This window comes from Labrus mixtus, chromosome 12, assembly GCF_963584025.1.
Source record: "Labrus mixtus chromosome 12, fLabMix1.1, whole genome shotgun sequence".
NCBI classification, from domain to species: Eukaryota; Metazoa; Chordata; class Actinopteri; order Labriformes; family Labridae; genus Labrus; species Labrus mixtus.
Window position 1 is genome coordinate 10,195,396 of NC_083623.1, and position 23,956 is coordinate 10,219,351.

General features: G+C 39.9%; 3 protein-coding genes across 7 annotated transcripts in view; all 3 read right to left on the minus strand.

Annotated features, from left to right (window-relative positions):
- Positions 1–5,079: 5,079 nt before the first annotated feature.
- LOC132984560 (leucine-rich alpha-2-glycoprotein-like) lies at positions 5,080–6,334 on the minus strand. Its single transcript, XM_061051413.1, has 2 exons — positions 6,241–6,334; positions 5,080–6,133 (listed from the first exon to the last, which is right to left on the minus strand). The coding sequence occupies exon 2, from the start codon at positions 6,121–6,123 to the stop codon at positions 5,107–5,109; it is 1,017 nt and encodes a 338-aa protein (XP_060907396.1). The 5' UTR covers positions 6,124–6,133; positions 6,241–6,334; the 3' UTR covers positions 5,080–5,106.
- Positions 6,335–6,950: 616 nt separating this feature from the next.
- On the minus strand, positions 6,951–8,409 carry LOC132984561 (leucine-rich alpha-2-glycoprotein-like). The gene is made up of 2 exons (XM_061051414.1): positions 8,251–8,409; positions 6,951–8,067 (listed from the first exon to the last, which is right to left on the minus strand). Exon 2 carries the CDS (start codon positions 8,063–8,065, stop codon positions 7,067–7,069), a length of 999 nt encoding a protein of 332 aa, XP_060907397.1. The 5' UTR covers positions 8,066–8,067; positions 8,251–8,409; the 3' UTR covers positions 6,951–7,066.
- Positions 8,410–12,320: 3,911 nt separating this feature from the next.
- Positions 12,321–23,956, minus strand: part of LOC132984887 (rho-associated protein kinase 2-like) — a 35,795-nt gene continuing 24,159 nt past the window's right edge. The window contains exons 20-35 of one of the 5 annotated variants that reach the window (XM_061051910.1): positions 23,686–23,755; positions 23,309–23,412; positions 22,561–22,747; positions 20,955–21,048; positions 20,574–20,668; positions 20,118–20,306; positions 18,561–18,729; positions 18,124–18,339; positions 17,524–17,591; positions 17,318–17,406; positions 16,304–16,382; positions 15,926–16,193; positions 15,442–15,712; positions 14,761–14,844; positions 14,436–14,549; positions 12,321–12,972 (exon numbers count right to left, since the gene is read on the minus strand). In XM_061051910.1, the coding sequence (XP_060907893.1) occupies positions 14,811–14,844; positions 15,442–15,712; positions 15,926–16,193; positions 16,304–16,382; positions 17,318–17,406; positions 17,524–17,591; positions 18,124–18,339; positions 18,561–18,729; positions 20,118–20,306; positions 20,574–20,668; positions 20,955–21,048; positions 22,561–22,747; positions 23,309–23,412; positions 23,686–23,755 (1,933 nt within the window). In that variant the 3' untranslated portion in view covers positions 12,321–12,972; positions 14,436–14,549; positions 14,761–14,810. The remainder of the gene's footprint in view (positions 12,973–14,435; positions 14,550–14,760; positions 14,845–15,441; positions 15,713–15,925; positions 16,194–16,303; positions 16,383–17,317; positions 17,407–17,523; positions 17,592–18,123; positions 18,340–18,560; positions 18,730–20,117; positions 20,307–20,573; positions 20,669–20,954; positions 21,049–22,560; positions 22,748–23,308; positions 23,413–23,685; positions 23,756–23,956) is intronic. The other 4 variants (XM_061051908.1, XM_061051909.1, XM_061051912.1 and 1 more) reach the window with 4 other exon arrangements.

Sequence of the window (23,956 nt, forward strand, 5' to 3'; positions counted from 1 at the left end):
ATTTTTCTAAGGATGCTATCAGCAGGTCGATTGGAGATCAGAGCTGTTGTTGTTTCTGAGGGCGGGCTAGTGAAAAACACAGATGTGAGTCCTGAGTATCTGGATCCTCACAAGTGAATGTTGGTGTTCAAATAAACGGCTTCAGATGTGACTTTTGAAAGAAGACATAACACAGTCTTGCTCTCACAGTTGAAAAGTTCAGTTCATAAGCAATAAAACACTGTATTGGTGGAGATGATTTATACAGAGGTTTCTCTCAGTCAGCCTAATTTGGTCTGGTATGAACAGCAGTGTGAGATGTTCTCCAGCTCAATGTCATCTTAATATGACACATTAAAGGAACCTTTTAAAATGTTTTTTTTAGTGGTCAGAGTAGTTAAACCTGGATCATGACGTTAAAATAACCCACCAATGGCATGTTGCAATTGACTGTATACGGCACATCTCCACCAACTTCAGTTTTACAAAATTGAAGCACAAACATCCCTGCGACAGGGACAGACATACTGCGCTGGTGATGGCGTCTGGAGACAGACAGTCTGCCCCCGTTTGGCTGCCCCAAACAGACAATTAGTCAAATGACGGATAAAACAGCAAAGGTAACAGATTCTTGTATTAGTTTGAGGCAGACACTCTTGGCTAAATAAAGTGCTATGACTCTCGTGTTGTGTTTCCTGTCACTCGTCTTCCTTTACTCTGCTGATCAGGTGCACAAAACGCAGGAGGAGCCGGGCGTCTCAACAGAGCTGTCAATCATGGCGTTAAGCCTCTTCTTATAACTAATTCAAACTTAACATCTCAGAAATATTGGACATCACACTTGGACATAAATCAGCACGATAAGAACCAAGTTTAAAGACAGAAACCAGCATGTTTGAGGAAAACTTACTCAACATGTATTTTGGTTTTGAGGTTTGACTCATGTCCCATCTGCTTTCAAAGAGGAAGAGGAGCTTATGACCGATACTGCTCCCCCTACACCCAGTCAGTAGGGGGAGCTCCAAGTGTTATCTTTTACACTTCTTACAAAGAAGTAATGGAAAAAAACCTTGGTATTGGAAAATGCTTTTGACTTAATTTTTATTTTAAACATAAATCCCAGAGTCAGCCCTGATTTTAATTATTGTTGCATCTCCAGTAAGTGTGTAATTTGGGGTTAGGGGGGTCTGGGGGGTTAGGGTATCATCAGGATAAACGTTAGCAATGGTTTAAGGGTAATGATTAGGATTAGGGTTGGAGGGTTGGGTTCTTATTTTTACCTTGAAGAATACATCATAATTTATTGTTTTTAATATTCAGTGTTATAAATCTACATGGAAAGTAAGAGGAGTAAATGTATCAAGTATAAGGAAGTGGAAATATCTGAATTACTGAAAATTGAGAGCTTTTATTTTGGAAAGAAAAATAATCTTTGTTCACTTTAACAGATGTTTCCATCCAGAGGGAATGCTCATAAGAGGGAATTAGGATTCTACATTTTTACATTTGATTAAAGGAGAACCACTAACTATTCCACTCCCCTTGATTACATTATATTACAGTGAACACATCAGCATATCACAATGCCAAAGATACAGTATAACAGAGAATGTTTATCTGGTAAGACTTAAAAAATTGGGGTTTGCCCTTCCTCTGTGCTGATGATAACTCATGCTGAATTTCTATTCATATTTTTTCTATTCTTAGGCCAAAGAAATAATAAAAAAAAACAAGCTGCATCAGGCTGAGAAATTGAACTGCATCCCTAACCTGATTCTTCATCTCCTCTCTTAACGTGCGTCATCACTGCCTCTTGCTGCCCTACATCCATTTAGTTGCAATTAAGTTCATGTTGATGTCGTTTGATATTTTTAGCAGATACTGGGGTTTTTTTTCGGTGGCAGATTCTCCCACTTCTGTCCCTCATATTGTTAATGTTTTGTTACATTTTGATTGATAAATAAATGTGTTGTATTTCTCCAAAGGTTAATGTTTTCTTCTGATGGTTGTGTCTGGCGATATTGAGAGAGCCTCCATAAAAAATCTTTATTTCAGCAATAAAGGAGCCTCAATTTGTGGCAGGGTGTTAAACACGGCGTCCATCTAGGAAGAACTTCCTAATAGCCCATTTCCCTGGAGAGCACAAGGGGCCATTTACAACAACCAATCATACAGTGAGGGAATGGTCTCCGCTCGCCTCGCCAGTAATGAGATAATGCACAAATGCAAGAGCGAGATTTTTCTTTACCCCCATGTTTACGTTGTCAAGTAGAGAGATGATTTATGAACAGCTGAATGAGATGAATAAAATGCGGGTAGGATTATGATAAATGCAGATGCAGGTTAATACATTGGATCATGCTTTTTTTCCAAACTTGTCACCTTAAACCGCTTGATTAAACGTGCTAAATGATGGCCATAAGCTGCAGGGCTGCTGGTCCCTCACGCGTTTGAGGCATAAACAAACTACTGTCAATCTTTTTGAAAAAAAAAAGAGTGGGAAGGTTGATAAAGGGCTCAGTGGGAGGGTTTCACTGTTAAGTGCTTGCATGGTAATGGCTTCAGGCTTCTTAAGGCAGCCACCGTGTGACTCGTCTCACCCACCTCCAGGTTAGCTTTTAATGAAGCGGACAATCTTTTTTTTTTTTCTGATTTCAGCCTCCGCTTTAGAACACATAAAGTAAGAAGGTGAGTGTGACTTGCAAAAATGTAAAGGTTGAAGAACAAAGGCGCACCACAGAGGAGAACAAGACGTGCCCATTGATGGATGTGTGTCCTTTTTAGAGGGCAAACTTTGTCTTGGCATTGTTTTTCTGTGTGATTAATGTCTACTTCATCCCACAAGCTTTGGTTTGACCGTCCAGGGACTAAGGCAGATCTGGTTAGAGATGAATACGTGGTGAAATATGAAAAGACTGAACAATAAAAAGTAATTTTAAGTGTTGGAAGAAATATTCAAATCCTTCAGCCTGAGCAACAATGCTACAAAAAAAAGAAGAGGAGAAATCTCTGATCAATGGATGAAGAAGAAGCCATTGCAGCTGGGTTTCTATTCATGAAAATAATTCATTGAAGTTTGATTTTTTTATTAGATGTACAACTTTGAATATAATCAAGATGTTTTAATGTGGATGCGGCTGCGTTGACAGATGACGCCTAGCTAGCAGACTAGCTAGGCGTCATCTGTCAACGCAGCAGGTTGTCACCCTGCTTGTTCATTTGGATCATATTGACCCTATTTTGATGAGAGAGTTGGGCGGACGAAGAGAGGGACGGACACTTAATGATCCATGTTAGATTGTTATTCAATGCCAATAGATTAGCTAGATTATTAGAAACACAAAGCGTATTGATAAACAGGCTAATTAGAAAACTGGCAAGCCCATGGAGAAATGCTTATTGATATATCGGATAAACTGGCGAGTTAGTGAAGCAAACAAGAATTAATTAGCAGGCTAATTAGCTATTCAACACCAATAACAATACTGGCAAATAAGTCAAGCGCTGCTCATTGATTGGCTTTGTTATTAGTAATTGAATGCTAATAGAATACATGGCTAGTAAGCAAAGCAACATTCATTGATTAGCTGGCTAATTATCTCACTTATCAATGCTAAAAACCGAATTCACTGTAAAAACAACACCTTCCACAAAGCATCAACAAAGCTATGAACAGCAAGCAGAGAATTCACTGAGTTTCTAACCTGGACTCAGAGGAATAATGTGTTAGCCAGTTGTGACAAAAACGCCAAGGCATTAGAGCAGCATTAGGACTATGTGTTAATAAGGAGCTTTCAGAAACACTCACGTCTTCATTATTACAACATCAAGTGAAAGAGGCTGCAGTCATTTTAAAGAGCATGAAAAACCCTTGCTTGTGACCTTTTCGAGTTCAGTGTAAGTCAGTGATCATTAGCCGACGCAGCAGCAGCGAGCCAGAGAGCGGGCTCCTTCCTCCATCCTGATTTAGGGTGCCTCTTCTTCATTTGTACAAGAAACGGCCATTAAACACTAACAAACACGAGGACCTGTGGGGCTAACAGGAGCAGATGGAGATTAAATGTCTCGCCCCAAGAGAAGACATTTCAAGGTAGAGGAGAGTATCTGTTGTTCACTTTAACAGATGTTACCATCCTGAGGGGATGCTCACAAGAGGGAATTAGGATTCAGACCAGTAAACTCCTCAACCTTTAGACTCAGAGTTAGAAAACCTTTAACCTCCAGGAAATTGTTAAAAGGTGGAATGAAAGGCATACATCAAACCCCTGAAGTTTCCCCTTCCACTCTTTAGGGAACTTTACAAACAAGGTTTAATTTTCATAAGTAACAGCGCCTAGAGGAGGCTATGTTTTATATTTTATACTAGTGATAAATTACAATTGGGTCGCACTTAGTGTGATCAAGGCTTGAGGACATGGGGGACAGTCTGGGTAAACAGAATTTATACAAACATACATATTAGCAGAGAAAGACTTAAAGAAGGAGAAAGATATTAAAACAGATCCAGAGAGGTCAGCTGGAAGACACAGCCGTTACGCTGCCCACACACGCCCACACGCTCAACATCATTAGGAACGAAAAGGCACGACTGAAACAATGCCACAATCTGTGATGCAACCAACAACTAGTCAGGCGGATCTGTTGGATTAAGCCTCCACCATTAGAATCTTAAAAATACATCAAGGGATGATGACAAAAAGCTTTATTTTCTTCCTCTCTTACACCTCTGGTGCAAATTTATTTTCTTGAACACAGCTTTCTGGAGTAAGCTTTTTATTTATGTAAACATCTATCTGGAGATTATATGAGATGATTAAAATCTCTTTTAGATTATTTGTCTAACAGATGAAAAATGTAATGCAATCAGAACATGCTGGCATTAGGACTCAATTTATCACACGTTTGGCTGGCATCCACTGAGTAAATTGGTTCTTAAATGAGCTGTTCCTCGCTTTGGAAATCTGTTGGGTATCTTACGCCACCCAGTGGGCTGGACAATATCCAAACAATAGAGAAATCATCAGAAAGCAATGCTGGGTAATGGAATGATTAATATTATTTTATTTCAACCTTCTGGTACAGTGAAATATAAGAGAATAGTTTAACATTTTACAAGTATTTAGTAGATCAATCTTCAATCATGTCTAGTCCAAGCTCAGTCTCAGTTAAAGAGATACATTGTCTTTGTGTTAGAGATTCTGGCCCTGCACACGTCACATCCTCCAAAAAGAGGACATTGTCAACATGGACCATTAGCCACTTCCACAGATACTCCATCCTCTTATCGCACACCCAGGGGTTTCCTGATAAGGTCACCCTAAAATAGGATTTTCTGCCATCGAGCAGTCCAAAGGGGAGACTCTGCAGCTGGTTCTGATTGAGCATCAGAAGTTCAAGATGTTCAAGACCTTTCAGGAGGCAGCCTGGGACTTCTCTGAGCTGATTCTGATAAAGAAACAGTTGTGATAGTTTCAGGTTGTGGGTGAAGGTTGTGGGTTTTAGGGATCTTAATTTGTTACCTCCGAGATTCAGTCTCTCCAGGCGGTGCAGGTTCTTCAAGTCGTCAGATTGAATGTCACGCAGATTGTTGTCACTCAAGTCTAGATCTTCCAGATTGGGCATCTTCTGAAGCAGAGCGGCTGGTACAGCTGTCAAATGGTTTCTAGACAAGTCCAGTTCGGTTAAGCTACTGTTGTGAGAAAACCACTCAGCATCTACTTCTTCAATCAGATTGTTCCTCAGCCAAAGACTTCGAAGTGAAGCGTGGTTGAAGACATTTGGAAGAAGATCAACCAGCCGATTTCCCGTCAAATCCAACTTGTTCAAGTGAGGAACGTCCTTCAGTAGATCTGCAGGAAGGCTCGTCAGGTTGGTGTAATACAGCTGGAGGTGCTTTAAAAGGGGCACAGCTCTCAAATGACGGGCTGTAATGCTGCTGAGGTTGGTGGATTGGATGGACAGTTTGGTGGTGTTGGAGGATAAACCATCTTCAGGAAAATAGAGAAGAGAGCCTTGGCTGCACTCCACCTCTGCACCCAAAAGTGAAAAGGAACAGGAGCACAGATCTGGACACGAGTGGGCGCCTTTAGTTTGATAAGTGAACTCAGCAAGTGCAGCAAAAATCAGGAGTATCCACAACATCATATTAAAAGCACTGCAATACACAAAACAAATACAATATAAGAGAGTGACCAATACAGGGTACAAAGAAACATTTAAAATCTACAATGTGAATGTCTGATCATAAATACATGATCCTACCTGGGCACGAGGGCTGAATTCCTACTGTTTTTGACAATGGACTTGGTTTTATATAATGTTAAGGATTTTTCCCCAGGCAGTAAATCAGGACAAAATGTTGCAAGAGGCAAACAAATCTGATCAAACAAACCAGCTCATCCACCAATGAGTGAGCAATGTTTCTGGACTTTCTAAAACTAAGAAAATCAATAAGTTCTGTTTCCTTTCTGCAAAAGGTTAATGCAACAATATAACAAGTTATTTTATACACTTGTTAATAACTTTCTTGCTGAGAGTTAGATGAGAAGATTGATACTACACTCAAGCATGTTGATTTTATATTTTATATGAAGCTGATAAGCTTAGCTTAGCTTAGCAAAACGACTAAAAGTTGACTGTTGAAAAATCCACCTACCAGCATCTCTGAAGCTCATATACAACAAAGCCTGTTTGTTTAATTTGTAATAAAAACTGAAGTGTAATTATTGAATTTTTAGGTTTTATAGTTGTTTTTTTTACTTTGGAATTGGTCATGCTAGCAGTTTTCTCAAGTTTTGAGTCTTTATGCTAAGCTAAGCAAAGCACTTTCCGCTATAGCGTCATAGCAGTTCTAAAGACTTGAACAGGGTATTAGTCTTTAGTGAATAATTGCAAAAAGTGGCTTGGTTTAACTTGTTGAAGTCAATTTATTTCACACTATATTGACCTTTATTTAAAGTGCAAATAAAGACAGAAACTCCTTTTGTGTCCTTACTCAAATCATGTTTTATTACACATTCTCAATTGACAAAGACAATGTTTCACTGATTAAAAAAAGACAGTTTTGACATTATTAGGATGAAAACTGTTATGATTTAATGTTAAGGTCACTCTGTGTCAGTGACATCACCGGGCGCCCCACCAGAGACTCCGGCTTGGCACATATGACTGTCTCAGGCAGGAAAACCTTCTCCTTGTTCTTCTGAAGCCACCTCAACAGGTATTCCACTTTCCCATCACACAGCCAGGGGTTGTTGGTCAGGTCCAGTCCCTCTTCGTCAAGGGATTTCAGAGGGTCCAGTAGACCTACAGGGATGTGGCTCAGCTGGTTGTCATCCAGACTCAGGAGTTTGAGCTGACTAAGCTCCTGAAAAAGGTTCTGGGGGAGTTTGTTGAGCTTATTGCGACTCAGAAACAGATATGTGAGGTTATGGGTGCCCTGTAGTGTGAATTCATCCAGGGTTTCTAGCTTGTTGTTTTGCAGGTTTAGCCTCTCAAGTTTGGCCAGGGGGTCCAGAAATGTTGCAGAAATCTTCCCAAGACGATTGTTGGAAATGTCCAGATTGTATAGGTGGGGAAGTTTCTCAAGAAGAGCAGTTGGGATTTCTGTTAAACGGTTCCCAGATAAGTCCAACCAGGTGACGCTACTGTTATCAGGAAGCCAATTAGAATCGACTGCTTCAATCAGGTTATTCTTCAACACCAAGTTGCGGAGCGGGGCATGGCTAAAGACGTCCACAGGCAGTTCAGACAGTTTGTTTCCAGTAAGATCCAAAGTGTGTAGAAGAGGAACACCTCTGAGGAGGTGTGGGGAAAGGTTCTGCAGGTGGTTGCTGTACAGGTGGAGCCCTTGCAGCAGAGGTGTTGGGTTCAGATACTGCTCGGAGATCGAGGAGATGTTCGTGAACTGGATCGTCAGCAGGGTAGTGTTCTCTGGAAGATCCTCAGAGGGGTATTCTGTCAGGGGAACGTCATTACAGACGACCTCGCTTCTCCTGAGGTAGCATTTGCAGAGTGCGGGGCAGGACAGAGTGCCATAGCAGAAATACGCCAACCAGAAGAAAGCAAAGAAACACCAGGACCTCATTACTAGACCATGAGAAGGAGAGGACACAGAGAATAAAACAGTTAGAATGAAAATGCATTAGAAAAGTTGCCAGACCTAAAATACCCTGCAGAAGTATTTCATCAATGCAAACACAAATAAAAACACAAATCTTTTCCTGATTATGCACATAATGTTAAAAAACACGAGTTACAGAAAAAACGTACTGTTTTTGAAGATGCACGTCAATCAGCCAGAAAGAGATTCAGGTGTGCTCTCTTGCAAATTCCTGAGTCATTTGAGGAGCAGATTCCCCCAAACTAATCATTACTTAATGTGTAAACAAGGACCCGTCACTACACAGTCATTTATCAAGGACAGGTGGTTGCAACAGACTATGTGACTCAAATGTGCAGGGGAAGTACAAAACTGGAAAACTTTACGTGGGTTTATTAAATTCAAAGCTTTGTTTTTGCTTAAAGTTGCTGATTCTAAAATATAGAGGATGCAGGTGCAGACTAACAAAAGCAATTTAATAAACAAGAGGCAAAAGCTTACTTTATTAAAGTTCTGCAAATATTGTCCAACTGAAGTCCAACAAAACCAGGAAAGACCACAGGAGAAAACTCAAGGATAGGCAGCAGGAAATCCAAAAATGGAACAAAGGTTGAAATGACGAGACGAACAAGGCTAGTAGTAAAGGGACATAGACACTAAATAAATTCAATACAAAACTAAAAGAGAATAACTCATTACAACTGGTTTATTTTAATATGATAAAGGAGGGGGAGAGAAAAGAAGAGAGCATGTGAAAGAGAGAAACATATGAACCTTAAGGAGTTAGCTCAAAATGTAACTGACATAAAAAGCCAATGAGGTCATACAGGAGGGTGTTAATCAAGAAACTGATTACAAATCAGCAAAAAAATATATATTGTGTGGAGTTATTTTAAGGCGTTTAAAAAAAGAGTTTAATAACTGTGTTGTGTTAAACCTTCAAAGGCCCCCCCCCCCCCCCCCCATTTGTTGGCTGTTTTCCCTTTGATTGTATGCACCCAACTGTTAGATATTAAGCTGTGTTGAAAGAAATGTAAATATTCTTGCCTTTGGTAGAACGAAGAAAAGATTGTGCACTCAAAATAAGTATTGGCAGATGCTTAAAGTGTGAACACAAAAAGTGAGGGAACACTTTATATTATGGTCAAAATATTCACCATTTACTAGTTGCTTATTAGCATGCTGAATAGTAGCATACCTTATTCTATGTTACTATATTCTATAGCTACTAGATTATTAACTATGTCCAAATTACTCCCAATTAAATCTTTGTATGTTCCCCTTATGACCTTCTTAAGTGAGGTCTTGTTCATAACTTATTCAAGAAATCCATCCATCCATCCATTATCTATACTGCTTTTCCCAATCGGGGTCGCCAGGGGCTGGAGATGCTCCCAGCTGTAACACTCTGGACTGGACGCCAGTCAAATCCAGGGCTGACATTCAAGATTCAAGATTCAAGATTTTTATTTGTCACATGCTCATACAGATGTGCAGTGAAATGTAAAGACTGTTCCGCAAGGCCATGCAATAAACACTCAAAAATTACTGATACACATTTATACAGTACATACAGAGACAGACAACCAGCCACACTCACATTCACACCTAAGGGCAATTTAGAGTCACCATTTAACCTAACAAGCATGTCTTTAGACTGTGGAAAGAAGTCGTAGAGATCTCAAGCAGGCACGGGGAGATCATGCAAACACAGAAAAGCGGGGCAGCTGTGTATCAGTGGTTGCATCAGTCATTTCTCAACACGAAGGTTAGGGGTTCGATCCCCATCGCCTGCATCCATATGTCTGATGTGTCCTTGGGCGAGACACTTAATCCCAAATTGCTCCCACTGCTTTGTTGCAAGGTGTGAGTGTGTATGAATGGATTAGTTAATACTGATGGACACTTTAGATAGCAGCTTCTACCATCAGCGTGTGAATGTGTTGGTGTGACATGCGGTGTAAACGTTTTTTGAGTAGTCAGAAGACTAGAGAAGCTCGACACAAGCTCAAGTTCATTCACCATAACTAGTTCACTGGTTTGATGGTGATGGTGAGTATTGTGACCTTAACCATCATATAATAAAGAGTTACTGTGACGTGAGCATCTACTGAAAAAATATATATTCCTAATATATTTAAAGTGGAGGAGATTTATACAGAACAGAAAATGGAAAAACTAAAAGTAAATGTAAAACAGTGCAAAATTGTGCTTCAGTAAAATACTAACCTTTTTTCCTCCACAAGGCAAATAAAAGTGGATCCATCGTGCAGTGCATCATTCTTTATCATCTTAATTTAAAATGAGAAAAATGTTTTATGTAAATTCTTTAAAATAGAAAGTAAGGCTCTAAAAATAAATGTGCTGTTGTAGAAACAGCATGCAAAGAAAATATTCTGGTTAAGATCAAGTACGTCCAATAAATATTAAAGTACAGCACCTGAGAGAATGTACTCACAAACACTGAAAACACTTTACTTTAGAAATGTTAATTAGCAGATGTTGATGAGGAGGAGAACAGCAGGAGAGAGCTGCGTGCCACCTCAGGTCACTGCAGTCGCTGCAGCAGGCAGGTAAAGCAGCTTTCACGGTTATTTAGGTGGAACATACAGTCACACAGTCGATGGAGAGAATGGATTAGCCCTGCAGTATGAGATACCGTTTTAGCAGATGGGCAACATGATGAAGCATTACATTATGTATGACGAGTGCCAGTTGGCTTTAGGCTGTTCTGAAAGATTTATTTCAGTCAAGCCCACTCACTCCACATGCAGTTGCTAGATAGACGGACCTATTCTGGTGCGGTTCAGATAGTCTCCTTAAATACTCTTCAGTCAGATAAAAGACCACTGAATGTCACAGCAGTCTGGATAATCAATGTGAAACGAATCTACATCTATTATTTGCAAAAGGAATCTGTATTAATGTCACAGCCTTTATTGTGGTTTATCTTTTGAAATCGCTGCAGTATAACTATAATGTGTAAACTGAATACTATTTGTTATGCTTATTAATGAGCATCCCTTCAGAATAATCAAGATGTCACTGATACAGGTTCAGGGTTCAGGTTCCTTTATTTGTACCTGTAGGTAAATTCTTGTAATTAATAGTGCAAAGTAGCTTTTAATGTGCTGGTATTAGACTTCTGCAGATTCTGATTCCAGTATTGGAAATGTCTCAGTTTTTAAACAAGGTATAAGATAGCAGCAAGTACCCCCGTCAGTGAAATAAATAATCCCATACGATGGTTTATAAGTCCCCTGAAAAAGTCAACTTCTTTCTTCTCTTCAATAACAGAAGCCTTTCCGACAGCAGTAATAAATAAAGTTTACCTGCCACAAGCAATAACTGTCCAAATGAGGCAGAGCAGAACAGTGTGCTGCTTCCAGAGAGTGCAGTAAGCCAAAGCTATTAAAATGCCAGCAGTCATTGTCACATGTACTTCTGTGCAACTGAAAAGGGAGATAATGAAAACCTTTTAAAAGAGAGCTGCTAAACATTAGCTCCGTTTGTTTGCAGGTAAATCAGCTTTAATATGTAAAGAGAATGTATTTCCACAGGCAAATCTATTTCTTTCAGAAGGTTATTTTTAACTGTTGCACTCATCTGTTAATTACTTCTCACTGATACTGATATCGTTGACCCTAGGAAGAACAGATGCTGCAATGCTGTACTATCTTAGTGATGATCTGACTGATAACCTTAAAACTCTAAAATCACAGCTTTGCTCAATTCTCATGTTAATAACAAAACAGGAAAAACTCAATGGAACCTTGATTAAATTAACACACTTCATTACCCTTTTCAGATGCTTTGTTTTCAAATGACCTGTTTTTTAATCTTAATTTAATTTTATATATAAAATGTGTCAGTTTGGATTGGCATATCTCTTAATGCACCTGGTCTTTATATTCTTTTTTTTTTTTTTTAACTCTGGGAAGCACTTTAAATTGCTCTGTGTATGATTGGTGATTTATAAATAAACTTGCCTTGCTTGCACTTTTCCACTGCTCTTCATGCAGTTTGTACATTATGTAAGAAGGGGAACTTTGTCCGTGACATCCAGGCAGAAACGTCAGATTAAAGCATTGATGCACAAAATAAGAAGGTGAGTGTTTTGATTGGTGTTAGTCCTGCCTTTCTTTGCCTGTATTGTTACATATTGACACAAATCCTGAACAGCAATACATTGAGACGAATCCTTTAATTTGAATCGATCAATGAAAAATGTAATCGTCCATTATGGGGTAACAGAGTTTATTTGATTTGTCATGAATGGTGAAAGAAAACACAGTTTCTGTTCATCTTACTTGTTTCTACTTTACATCTGATGGATATACTTTATCAACAGTCATAATGGTGTCAATTCCTCCAATCAGTATAACTGTGTTCATTTACAAAAACAAGCATATACTGTATAATGTGCTGTTGACTTATATCAATTGAAATAATACAATCAAATACTATGAGCTGAACTGTCCGTGTTACAATACACAGACAGACCTCTTAATCCTATATACAAATGTTCACACACATGCTAACACCTCACAAACACAAATCCATGTGAGTCACTGCAGCTGGCTGAATAAAATGTCCATGTTTTTGTGATATTAAAATTAGGCAGCTTTAATCACCGCGTGTTGGGCTGAGGTTCTACTGTTTTTTTGTTGTTAAGATGAAAATGAAATCTCCCTCGAATGTGAATACTGCTCATCTTCCCTCTTGTTAAAATGACAAAGACAGTCTCCGCTCTCATTACGGCAGCCAGTTTCTGTGATTAGCACTTTTTCAGTCTACTTCCCTGAAGAAACAACACGTGTAGACACTGCCTCCAGACTGCCGCTGTGAATCCACAAAGATGAAAATGCACATCTTTGATCAGCCAGGGTTAACTGTGAAGAGAGAGAGCGAGAGAGAGAGAAAAACAAACTAATGTGAAAACCTGGGATGCTACCAACATGATGGCTGGACTTCAAAAGCACGCCCACACAAAATCCACACATATTACACAAGGAAGCAATCCAGTATTCTCACAATGCATGAGTAAAATGCATAAATAGCAGACAAAGACGAGAATAATCGTCTGTAAAGAAGTAAAATATAAAATCATTTTTCCACCTGGTGCTTGATTTTCTTTTCTTTTCTTAAAAAAGGTTTTAAAAGAAGATTCAGATATCTTCTCAGTATGGTAAATATAAAGCCAGGTTCTGTATGAGGGGAACAACACTTGCCCTGCAACATTACTTAAGGAAACAGTGTGACACTTAAAAGGGGTTTATGATAGGTATTAAGCAAACTTTTCCTTTAATGGAGAAGTATAGATCTAGGCTGCCCCCTCCTGATTATATGTTATTGCATTAGCATCCGAGGAGTACATTTCCCTCAGATCGATCCATTCAAACGTTGTCCTGGTGCAAAATTACCTTTCAACATTGTTGCCTTTGACACTTTTTGTCCTTAAGTACATTTTTAGACTTTTTGGATGTCATAGGCAAAGTGGGAATATAATTACCTCAGTTTTCTTACATACGCATATGTTAAATCCGTCAATTGATTGATGCAGAGCTGTAAGCTAGTTAGCCACATGACTCAGCATTTTCCATTTTTCAAACTGGGCTCTTTCTTTATGTCTAATTGTCTGTAACTGTTGTTTTCTAATTCAGTATCCCATCTGTGCTTTGTTGCAGTTTTACAGTGTCCAATTCTTTATTAAAAATTAAAAAAGTTGATACATATGTGCTAAATGAGATACGTACAGCTGTTAGCTAACTGTCCCGATTTAAATATTGCTAACTCATTGCATGGACAGTATTTTTAGGACTCATTCTTATACAATTTCTTACGTAGAGTTTGATGATAAGATTGGAATTGCCCATCATGTAAATATGGTATTAGGCCTGAGCTAGCATACTGTTGATTAGATTAAAACAAGCCCTAAAGCAGCGGACACCATCAAGCCTGCTCCATCTGAAGGTTAAGAAAATGAGCCTGCCAGCATCAAAAAGTCAAACTCTAGCTTTAAAACTGGTTATAATGCAGACTATTCTGTAAACATTGTTCTGTACAAATGCTAATAGGCAGATTTTAACTATCAGTGTTATTTTGGATCCAGAACCCACTGAGGAATATGCGTGTCTTTTTTTTTTTTTAGTTTTTCATATTTTACTTCTTGCACACATGCTTAAAACGGAGCACACATTTTCCTAACAATCACACTGTTACTGTGACAGAAATGAAGTTTAATCACTAAGATATAGTTTGAACTGTAAAAAGAGAAAACCACACAGACGCATTCCTCCGGCCCCACTAAGGCCTCCTAATAACTGCAATAACACACATGCAGAGGTGCAGTTACCCTCTATCCCCCCTCCTTCACTTCCATCAGAAGAACATATCATCATCATCATCATCATCTTTATCGACATCATCCAACGACCAACTCCAGTCTTTCAGGCCAAAATCAAGCAATCTGAAACAGCAAGTGTCAGGTTCATCGAGGGCTTATGGCAATGTACTGCTTCATTTGCAGCCGGGGCAATACATGCCAGGTTTACCAGGGGGCAGTGTATAGCTTGGAGTTTAGTGACTAATCCTGCCCGTTATAATGAGGGGAGGTATTAATGCACACAGCAGCACAGCATTACAGAGGGCAGACGGGCACGACAAGCTCGGCTACTTACAGCCTCCCAGCATGAGAGACGTTAGAAAGGTGGGGTCAGAGGTGAGGAGGTCAGTGGAGGATGATACGGAGCATGGGGCCAGTGCTGAGGGATGAGAGCTGGTTATGTTGTGGCTGAGAGCAATTTGACAACTAAGGGTCTTAATCAATCACAAAACACAAGACTGATATAGTTGGTGTCTCTGGAAAAATTGTGGTGCCTTTTTTCCTACTCCATAAGGTGGCTACATTTGCTATGCTAACTGTGCGATTCTGGAGAATTAATGCTGCATACAGGGATTTGCACATGCAATGACTCATGTGTTTTATATAAAGCAATACACCCTTTGTTAGCGACAGCTTTAAGCCCCTTTCAGCCCAACATGACTGGGAATCAACAACAGAGGCAACATACTGATGATGCTTGCTGGTTTGATGTAATTGAGTAAAAAAAAAAGGATGCATGAGGTCCTTTTTTTGACATGAGTGTGTTCGCCTTAAAACCAGAACATACCTTATACAATATTATGATATAACATACAAGTTTTAGATTTTTATTAAACTGAAAAACTATTTAAAGAAAGACCTACTGTAAAAGCCAGAGTGAGCTTGACTTATTTAGAAGTAAAAAATACCACAGAAACAAACTGAGCATCAAAGTTTCAAACATTTTCTGCATGGTGTTTCATTTTCTCGTACTCACCTGCCCTTCCCTGATGGCTGTCTGGTGGACTGGATCTTAATGGCTCCACGGTGGGTCGACATGTGAGGTGAACCCCTGGGTGAAGGTCGAGGGGAGTTCCGTGGAGATGGGCGTAACGCTTCAGGAGGGGTGCTTGGGGCTGCTGAGGGAGGACTCATGGTCGGGTGTTTCCGTGGGATTCGTTTGAGTAGGTGACTGACCCAGCGCTGCTGCTCCGCCTGAGAGTTGGCCAGCAGGAGCAGCTCTTTGGCTGTGGACATGTCGTAGTTCACTGTAAAAAAAAAAAAAAGAGATGAAGAATTCGGTAAAGATAAAAAAAGAATAAGCTATTATATGGGTTCTTTAGCTTTAAGTGGCAGGTTCATTAAATCAACCAAGTTCAAAATATTTGTTTTTTCCCTCCAAATGTATTTAGAAACTTTCAAATACAACAATCCATGGTATGGAAAAAGTGACATTCCATCTCTTGACTGGACAAACTGACCTTTGCAGGGCACAATAACTTCCTCCTTTCTGTCTAGGTGGTCTTTGTGGCACTTGGTATGGCAGCGGCGGCACTCAAGGGCTGGCGGGGGCTTGAAAACGTGCCACAGGGGCCGAGTGCAGGCCTCACAGCTCGAGGGGAAGTGGTAGAGAGTGAGGATGAACTCGTGGCCCTTGTGACTGATGTAAGAGGAACGCTCCCCAAAAGGCATCGGCTCCACTACAACCTCCTGGTCACGCTTACTCTCCCCTTCATTGGCATACAGGATCTGGCAGAAGAAATGTCAGAGAGTGGAATTTTAGTGACAGGAAGTTGAATTAAGAAGACACACCTGATGTCGTACTGACAGTGTGTGAAAGGAGCGTGAAACATCATTACCTGAAATATCCTTGGAATCTCTTTGGGGTCTGCACGGTACACATCAGTGTGAGTGACAGGTCGGGCATGAAACAGTTTGCTGAAGGAGGAAGGGAGATGGAAGAGTTAAATGTTGACCAAGGAAACTATTCTTTATTGTTATTCTAACTATAATCAAATAAAAACACTGGCTTTTTATTTCTCTGTCAAGTTATCAGTGATTCTGCTTCTTCAAGTCAAAAGTCTTTTATCTCATAATACCATTGTTTTCATGTATTATTCTCCCACATTTTAATATTCGCTCCTATGTATGTTAACTTCCAAGCTAGCTACATATCTATTTGAATATGTATTTAAAGCAATAGGTTGGTTAGCATTGAAATGTGATACAATCCTTAAAATCCCTCAGGATGAATTATATAACTTCAGTGGTAAGGTATACTTTTAATACAGTTTAACATTTTAGTTCAAATACACAAACATTTCTGTCTGTGTCGAGTACCATTTCTGTTTCCGCTAAGGTTAGCATGCTAATAAGCTCAACTGGGATGGTAACAATGTTTCATATAAGGCCTGCTAAACTTCATGACAGTGCTGATGGTGGATTTAAGTTAGAAGAAAATCCTCAACTATATAATATTATGAAGGGACACCAATAGAACCAAGAGAAGAATTCAATGCTACCTCTTTTTAGCCATAATTTTATCTCGTTGACATTGATTGACTGCCAGTAAGAATATCTTCATCTAGTTATTACTGCAGCTTTAAATCTGTACTGTTTTAAAATAATATCCTACCCTTAAACTTTGTTGTTCTGATACACAGCTCTAGTAAACACTTTTATTGCTAGCAGTAGTTAGCTTGACAGCATTAGCATCAAACTTAACTTACAGCACTTCTGTGCCAAAGCACCAGCTCGCCGTGCATGGCTTTAGACTTCCAGTAGTAACTACCCAGAGTAGAAACTACTCTTTTAAAAAAAAAAAGTTGATTTTTTCTTAGAATTATTAGTTAAAGCCTGCTGCAATGACTCACTCGATCTCCAGGGTCATAAAAGGGTTGGCCTGCTCTCGATCCAGCTCGCTGTTGTAGAACAGGATCTTCTTACTGCTCACAACTACATACTGTAAAGGAAACAGAAAAACAAGGGCTGAGCGATTAAAGGTGGCAATGACTCAGAGGTGACAGTGATTACTAAGAAACAATTCGATAGATATGAGGAACAAGGGTGGATACTTTACTTTTTTGTCCCAGCCAAAGCGCTTTGTCATCTTAGTGGGAAGTGAAATCCAGCCTTCTAGCCTAGAGTCTAGTTAACAGAGGAAAAAACATGATTTTAGAGAGTTCTTCAAACCAAAGTGTTAAGTAGGCTTACTGCATGCTTTAAGAAACAGACTTTTCATTTGGAACTAAAATGGTTATAAAGAATCTCTACCTCCTAATAAAGCAAATGTCTGTTCCAAAAGATAAACTTAAATGTGAAGCTGTTAAATATAAGCTTTGGAGAAACTCTGCACACAGACTTCTCCCCTTGAAAAATGCTTCCCCTCATCTTTTGCAGCGGGAACATTTTGAACAAATCAGGGCAGCATCAAGCTGTGAGAACACCCGTGTCCGGCGCACAATAAAAAGGATTATAGCACAGCAGAGACGGAGACAACAGAGCAGAGGGATTAGCTGGGACTTTGCAGGGGACGGACCAAGGTTGTTTCTCAATTCGATTCAATTAGAAAAAAAGTATCTGATTCAAAAACACAAAGGTTTTCCTGTAAAATGGTATAAACCCTTGTTAGGTCTATTGCAGTGTTTCATTTTGAACTCCACTCGCCATGCAGGGTCACCTGCAGGTTCAGCCTCAGGGGGCTGATCGTAGGTGAGGGCCAGAGGACGAGGGCCCTGCTCCACCTGCCCTTCATGCTCGTCATCGTCCTCAGAGTCAGAGTCAAAGAGAGAGTGAGCTGAGTGAAGGTTGGGCCGTGTGTCGATGCAGACAGATTTGTGCGTGCGCTGGTAGGTGAAGGACATTGATTCGGAGGTGTGGGAGTGAGTAATGCGCACTGTGCAGGATCCCGCAGGAGGAGTTGAGGTCAAATGAGGGTGGAAAAGGAAAAAGCATTAAGAGGAAAAGGTCAAAATCAATTGGCCTGGAAAACAAAGAAACTCAAAAGTGAAAAGTGATGGAACAGTAAGAACTCAGAAAGAGAGTCTGCAGAAAGAAGGATGCAGAGACTGCATGCAGAAGTGTCTTTCAGAGTGGGAGGAGATCCTTTTGATCTACCTGGGTATCCTTCACCAGAGTCCAGCTCGTTGCCGCTGCTGATGCTGGTGGAGTCCAGAGAGTGAACGCTGAGGGAGGTGAGCTGGCAACGAAGCTGCTCGATGTCGCTGTCTTTACTGTCCAACGCCATCTGAAGCTCCAGGCGCACCTGGTTCTCCTCCGCTATCATCTAAGGAAACAAGTTAACAGATTGTTATTTCTCTGCATGTTTTCTATCACAAAATGTCTAATATCAATATGCTGCTTCATAATCTAAACCCCACTTGACTAAAATCCTAACTAAGTTGTACATTTGTGTAATGGGAGTAACATAACATAGTAACATTAACAGCCCTAAAATGACAATATCCATTCAGCAACCTTAATGAGCAAAAATAAAAGTAAAGATTCATATCATGAGCATAACAAAGAACAGCATGAAAAAATACAGACCACACATTTTCTTTGACACAAAATTGCAAATGTAAGGCGACCCTGAAGGCCCAAAAAATAAAAAAAAACATATCTTATCTTCATATCATATCTTAAAACATTATCTCATATAACAAGAAGCAGCAAATAAGTTCTATAATAAATATTGTAATAAAGCAAGTTTTCTTTATGAACACAATCTGTGTTCACTGAGTGTAGGGCTTTGGGAATAAGAGCACCAGAGGGTAAGCAGGACCAAAGCTTAATTCATGAAATAAATGAACTTGCCTGTGTTAAACAAAATATTTTCTTTATAAGGGGCATAGATAAACACTTAAATAAATAGATGAACTACTCATCCATGTTAACAGATAGGTCACGGGTCAAACTATAAAACCAAAATACAATCGAGATAGACTTTTTAAGATTTTGGTTGAAATTGTCTTTAGCTCCTGACAGACATCAATAACTCATGTGCTCTAAAAAATGAACAAAGAAAATATCTCATCTGTAGCAGTTTGTAAGCCTGAAAAAACTTGTCTGACACCAGGTACCAATTTGATTAACCAATCACGCCTCCCTGTCTCCCTGCTCGTTCTCTACCCCATGCATGCACAAGCCCACACTCAAAGCACGAGCTGAGGTCCGCTTCTGGACCAATGGCGTTTGTGCATGTAAGTGAGGGGCGTGGCTTTTGAGGGAGCACAGAGGGGAGGGGGTGGGTGCAGACGGCGCACTGAGGGAATGCTACTTTCAAAATCATGCTCGTTTTTGAAAATGACCAACCCTGCCTTTAAAGAGTGTTTCTCCTGCTCTCTTAAACACAAGAACCGCAAGAACAAAATATTTAAATTGCTTTGGCAATCGTCATGGACACATATCTTTGACCTTGGCTGTTCCTAGACTTTCTGGAAAAGTGATTCTTCTGATTAGGAAGCTTCATAACTCCACATAGATTAAGGCATTTATAATCCGTTTGTAACCAACAGCAAAGTACAACTACCTTACTAATATAATCAAGACTTTAATCAGCATAAAAATCCTCCGTATCTGTCAGAAACACAGATGGTTTTCAGCAAATGTGGCAGTATGAATTCACGCTGTGCCATTTGTTGGTATGCTGGTGTGCTGTGTGGGCGTACTGACCGCCTGCATATCCGTCATCTCTCTCTGATATTTGATGATGGTGCTGTTGAGTTTCTCCTTCTCCGCTCTCAGCTCCAGCTGCAGCTTCCTGTTCTCCTTTTCCTTCCTGTGCACCTCGTTGTCAGGGCCCCGGGGGCCTCCTCGTATCGTCTCCCTTCTGTTCATCACCTCATGCAGCTTGTTGATAGCCTGAAAGCGATAAAAAAAACAAAAAAACTCAACGATGCAGCTTTACTGATCTCTCTATGATAAATCTGTATTCAGGGAGTAAACAGGGAAAGCTGCAGGAACATCAATAAGGCTTGGAGATAGATTTTTAAACCAGTTTAAGATTGTCTGAGTTCAGCACAAGCCTGCAGCTCGACATTATTCTTATCATGACATGAAAGTCAAAGAATGAAAGTAGAGGACGTTTTCCAGACTTCCCAGGCCTGTGTAGGCACCCAGACATCATACCTGAATTTTTAGTGTCCTTTCATTCTGCAGTTGTTTTTCAAAGCTCACTTTGAGCGTGTTCATCTTCTTCTCCTCCTCCTTGGCTTGCTGGAACTCTGTATAAACAGCAGTAAAGAATATGCATTCAGGTCTCGTACACATGTTTACTCAAAGGAATTCACAGAAGAAATCTGTAACTTGTGCTTCAAATTTGCAGACCAGTATTCTGCCATTTTAAAGACACTTGCTTCCCTGATGGAGACATTAATGGATTTTTTTTTTTTTTTACTCTTCATAAATCAAGCGGATGTGTAAGACAGCTTTGTAACACATTTTTCCAGCAGTGAGGGGAATGTCATTCCTGCAGAAGTCTGGTGCTCATTAAATCAGAATGACACTCACGCTGCTGCATGTCTTTCAGCTGGTTGTTGAGCTCCTCTTTCTCGCTGGCTAGGTTGGCCACATCCACCGTCAGAGTGCGATTGGATTCCTCCAGCTATAGGGGGGTGTCGAGCAGAAGTGAGCTTTACTAAATAAACCAATAGCAAACAGGCTAGCAAACTTCTTTTACATGACACACTTCAGGACAAAGAGAGGTACATAAACAGTCTTGTTCTTCTCTTTTGTGCTGTATGATCAAAACGTCTGTGATATGCTACAGTATTTAAGAGGTATCCTGTGAGACTCCTAGCAGAGATACTGAGCAATGTTTTTATTAGAGAGTGGATCTTTAAGTCTGATTGACACTTGGTGGCAGTAACAGACCGGGATAGCTGGCAGTATGCCAACAAACGGCAGGAAAGAAAACACATGCTAGCAAACATGGATTTAAAAAATGCTGTTGGTGAAATATAAAAAAAAGTCATATATTATATAATATATAATATTGCGATTAAGCTTTTTGACTGCATATTATGTCCACTACACTAAACTAAATCAAGAACTGTTTTGTCAAATAAGATAAAATGCTCAGTCTGTTCATCTCACTGTAGTCTTTTTATTTGTATTTCAGTCTAAGCAGTTCAAAATTAAATAAGCATATCTAAAATATCATATAAAAAATATTGATACTTGGCCGCCATGAGACGATGTAATATGAGCACACGAAATATCGCAATGCTATACTTTATACATTTTTTAACCCCACCTCTAAAAATTAGGTCATGCTAGAATTTTTTATTTTTTTAAACTATCATGAAAGTGAAAAAATAAATAATATGTAAGGATCTGATCTGTGAGCGCCATCCCTCTGTATTTAGCTTTTTTTTAACCCTTCCGTCTGGAAAAAATAAAATACTATTTGGCAGCATTCATATAACAAGCCAATCACATAATGACTCTGTAAAAAACTTGCATCACTGAGCTTCTTCATGACTTGTGTCTGCAGCTCTCTCTCTCTCTCTCTCTCTCCCTCCCTCTCTCTCTCTCTCTGTTTGCGATGTATATCGACTGGCTGTCAGTCATTCTGTCCTCTGAGGCCGACATAATGAGCTGATTGGAGCAAACAGTTCGCAGCGACGATTGATCGCGGCATGTTTGGTGCGTTGTGTGGTAGGCAGGGCTTCGCCGATTGATGTGAGGTAGCAGAGGGAGAATCTTCATGTTGCTTACTGTACAGCAACTTTGATAAACATTACTACTTCATAACTTCATCATGTTTGTGGCCTTGCTAAAAAAGTCAGACCTTCTATCTGAATAGGCATTTTGTTTTTTTGAAAAAACAAAAACAAAACCCCACAAATGCAGATACTAATTTCTGACTGCTTTTCAATGATAACTTATTTATAATGTGTGTATTATGTTTGCATTAGCAACAAATGGTTAATTCAAGCCACAAACATGATGAAATCATGGCAGCATGACTTCTGCAGTCTTCCTGTTTGCACCTCACAGGACAGGAAATGTTGTCAAAGCTGTAACCTGTTGTTCAAAAAAGAATTTCAAAAGTAGCATAGATCTTCATTATGTCGTTGAATTTCAACGTTTCTGACCCCGACTCTGATCTCACCGAGCTGATGGTGGCTTCTTTGTCACCGAGCTCCTGTTTGTGTCTCGCCATCATGTCTTTGATCTCCAGCTCCTTCATTATCTTCTCCTTCTCCAGATCCGAGTACTGTTCCTCAGCGATGGAGCGAGCCAGCTGCTCAGAGTCCGCTTTGGTCAAACTGGCCTCCAGCTGATTTGTAAGGGAGTCCCTGTGGAGAGAAGAAGGGAGAGTCCAATTAGTAAGATATCGTTAAAGTGAGACAACCAGATAAATCAAATTTCCCTGCTATTATTATGCCAGTCAGAGACGGACTGACAGTCTATGAAGCACTTTAAGATGAAGTTCCTGGGTGTGCGCATACATTTTTGTCTGACCCTTCTGTAAATGCATGATTTCAAAACATTTTTTCCCAGCAAAAGTTAAACTTCATCAGAGGATATCTACCCGTCTCCAGAAGACTTTGGTTGTAGTGCCTGAATGTTTGTTACATTCTTATAAAAAAAAGATGAAAGTAAGCTGAACAAAAACATGCAATTCACTGACTTTATCTCAACACCCCAACCAAAATATCACTTAGTAATTGTGATTCTGTTTTTTTTCTCCATTAATTTAATTTTGTTTCTAATTCTCATTTAATTTTTCATGTAATTAAAAAATTGAATTACGTATGTGTTGTTTAAACCGGCTTCACATTAAAAAAAACTTCAGTGCTCTTGTGTCTATTGTTAAAAATATGGGATTTGAAAAGGTCAGAACAATAAAGAGTTACCTCTCCTCCTCATATTCTGCCAGGCGTTGCTGCTTCTCTTTGCACAGCTTGTTCTTCTCTTCACACTCGTCCTTCAGCTCTCTTACTTGCGTCTTGTAAAGGGTCTTGGAGGAGGACAGGTAGAGATTCAATTAATTTCATATCACACATACAGGAGAGGGAGCATGTGTGTGTGTGTGTGTGTGTGTGTGGGGGGGGGGGGGGGGGGCACCTCCCTCTTTCCTCATATCTCCCCACTCCAGCCCCACATTGTAGGTCAATTTAGATTTTCTGCCAGTCCGACAATATAATGTTAGCGATGCTGAGTGAGAAGTATTCGGCTGTCACTTCTGTTTGACAAGAGGCACAACAGGAGGGGTATTATTGAGTAGAATTACCGTGAAATACTGCTCTGCCTCCAGTTGGTCCTTCAATTCCTTCAGCTGGCCGCCCGCCTCCTGCTTCTCCCTGGAGCCCAACCAACAAGCCGTCAATCATTTCAGTGTGCCAGCCACCCACCACAGCCAAAACACTTCCCTCAAATAAAACATGCTGACGGAGCTTTTCCACATCAATTAGCAGACAGTAAAACAACAAAACACAACAACTTTATTGTGTGTTAATGTTTGATTGATCAGTGACTAAAAAGACAAGACAGTGAAAATCCTG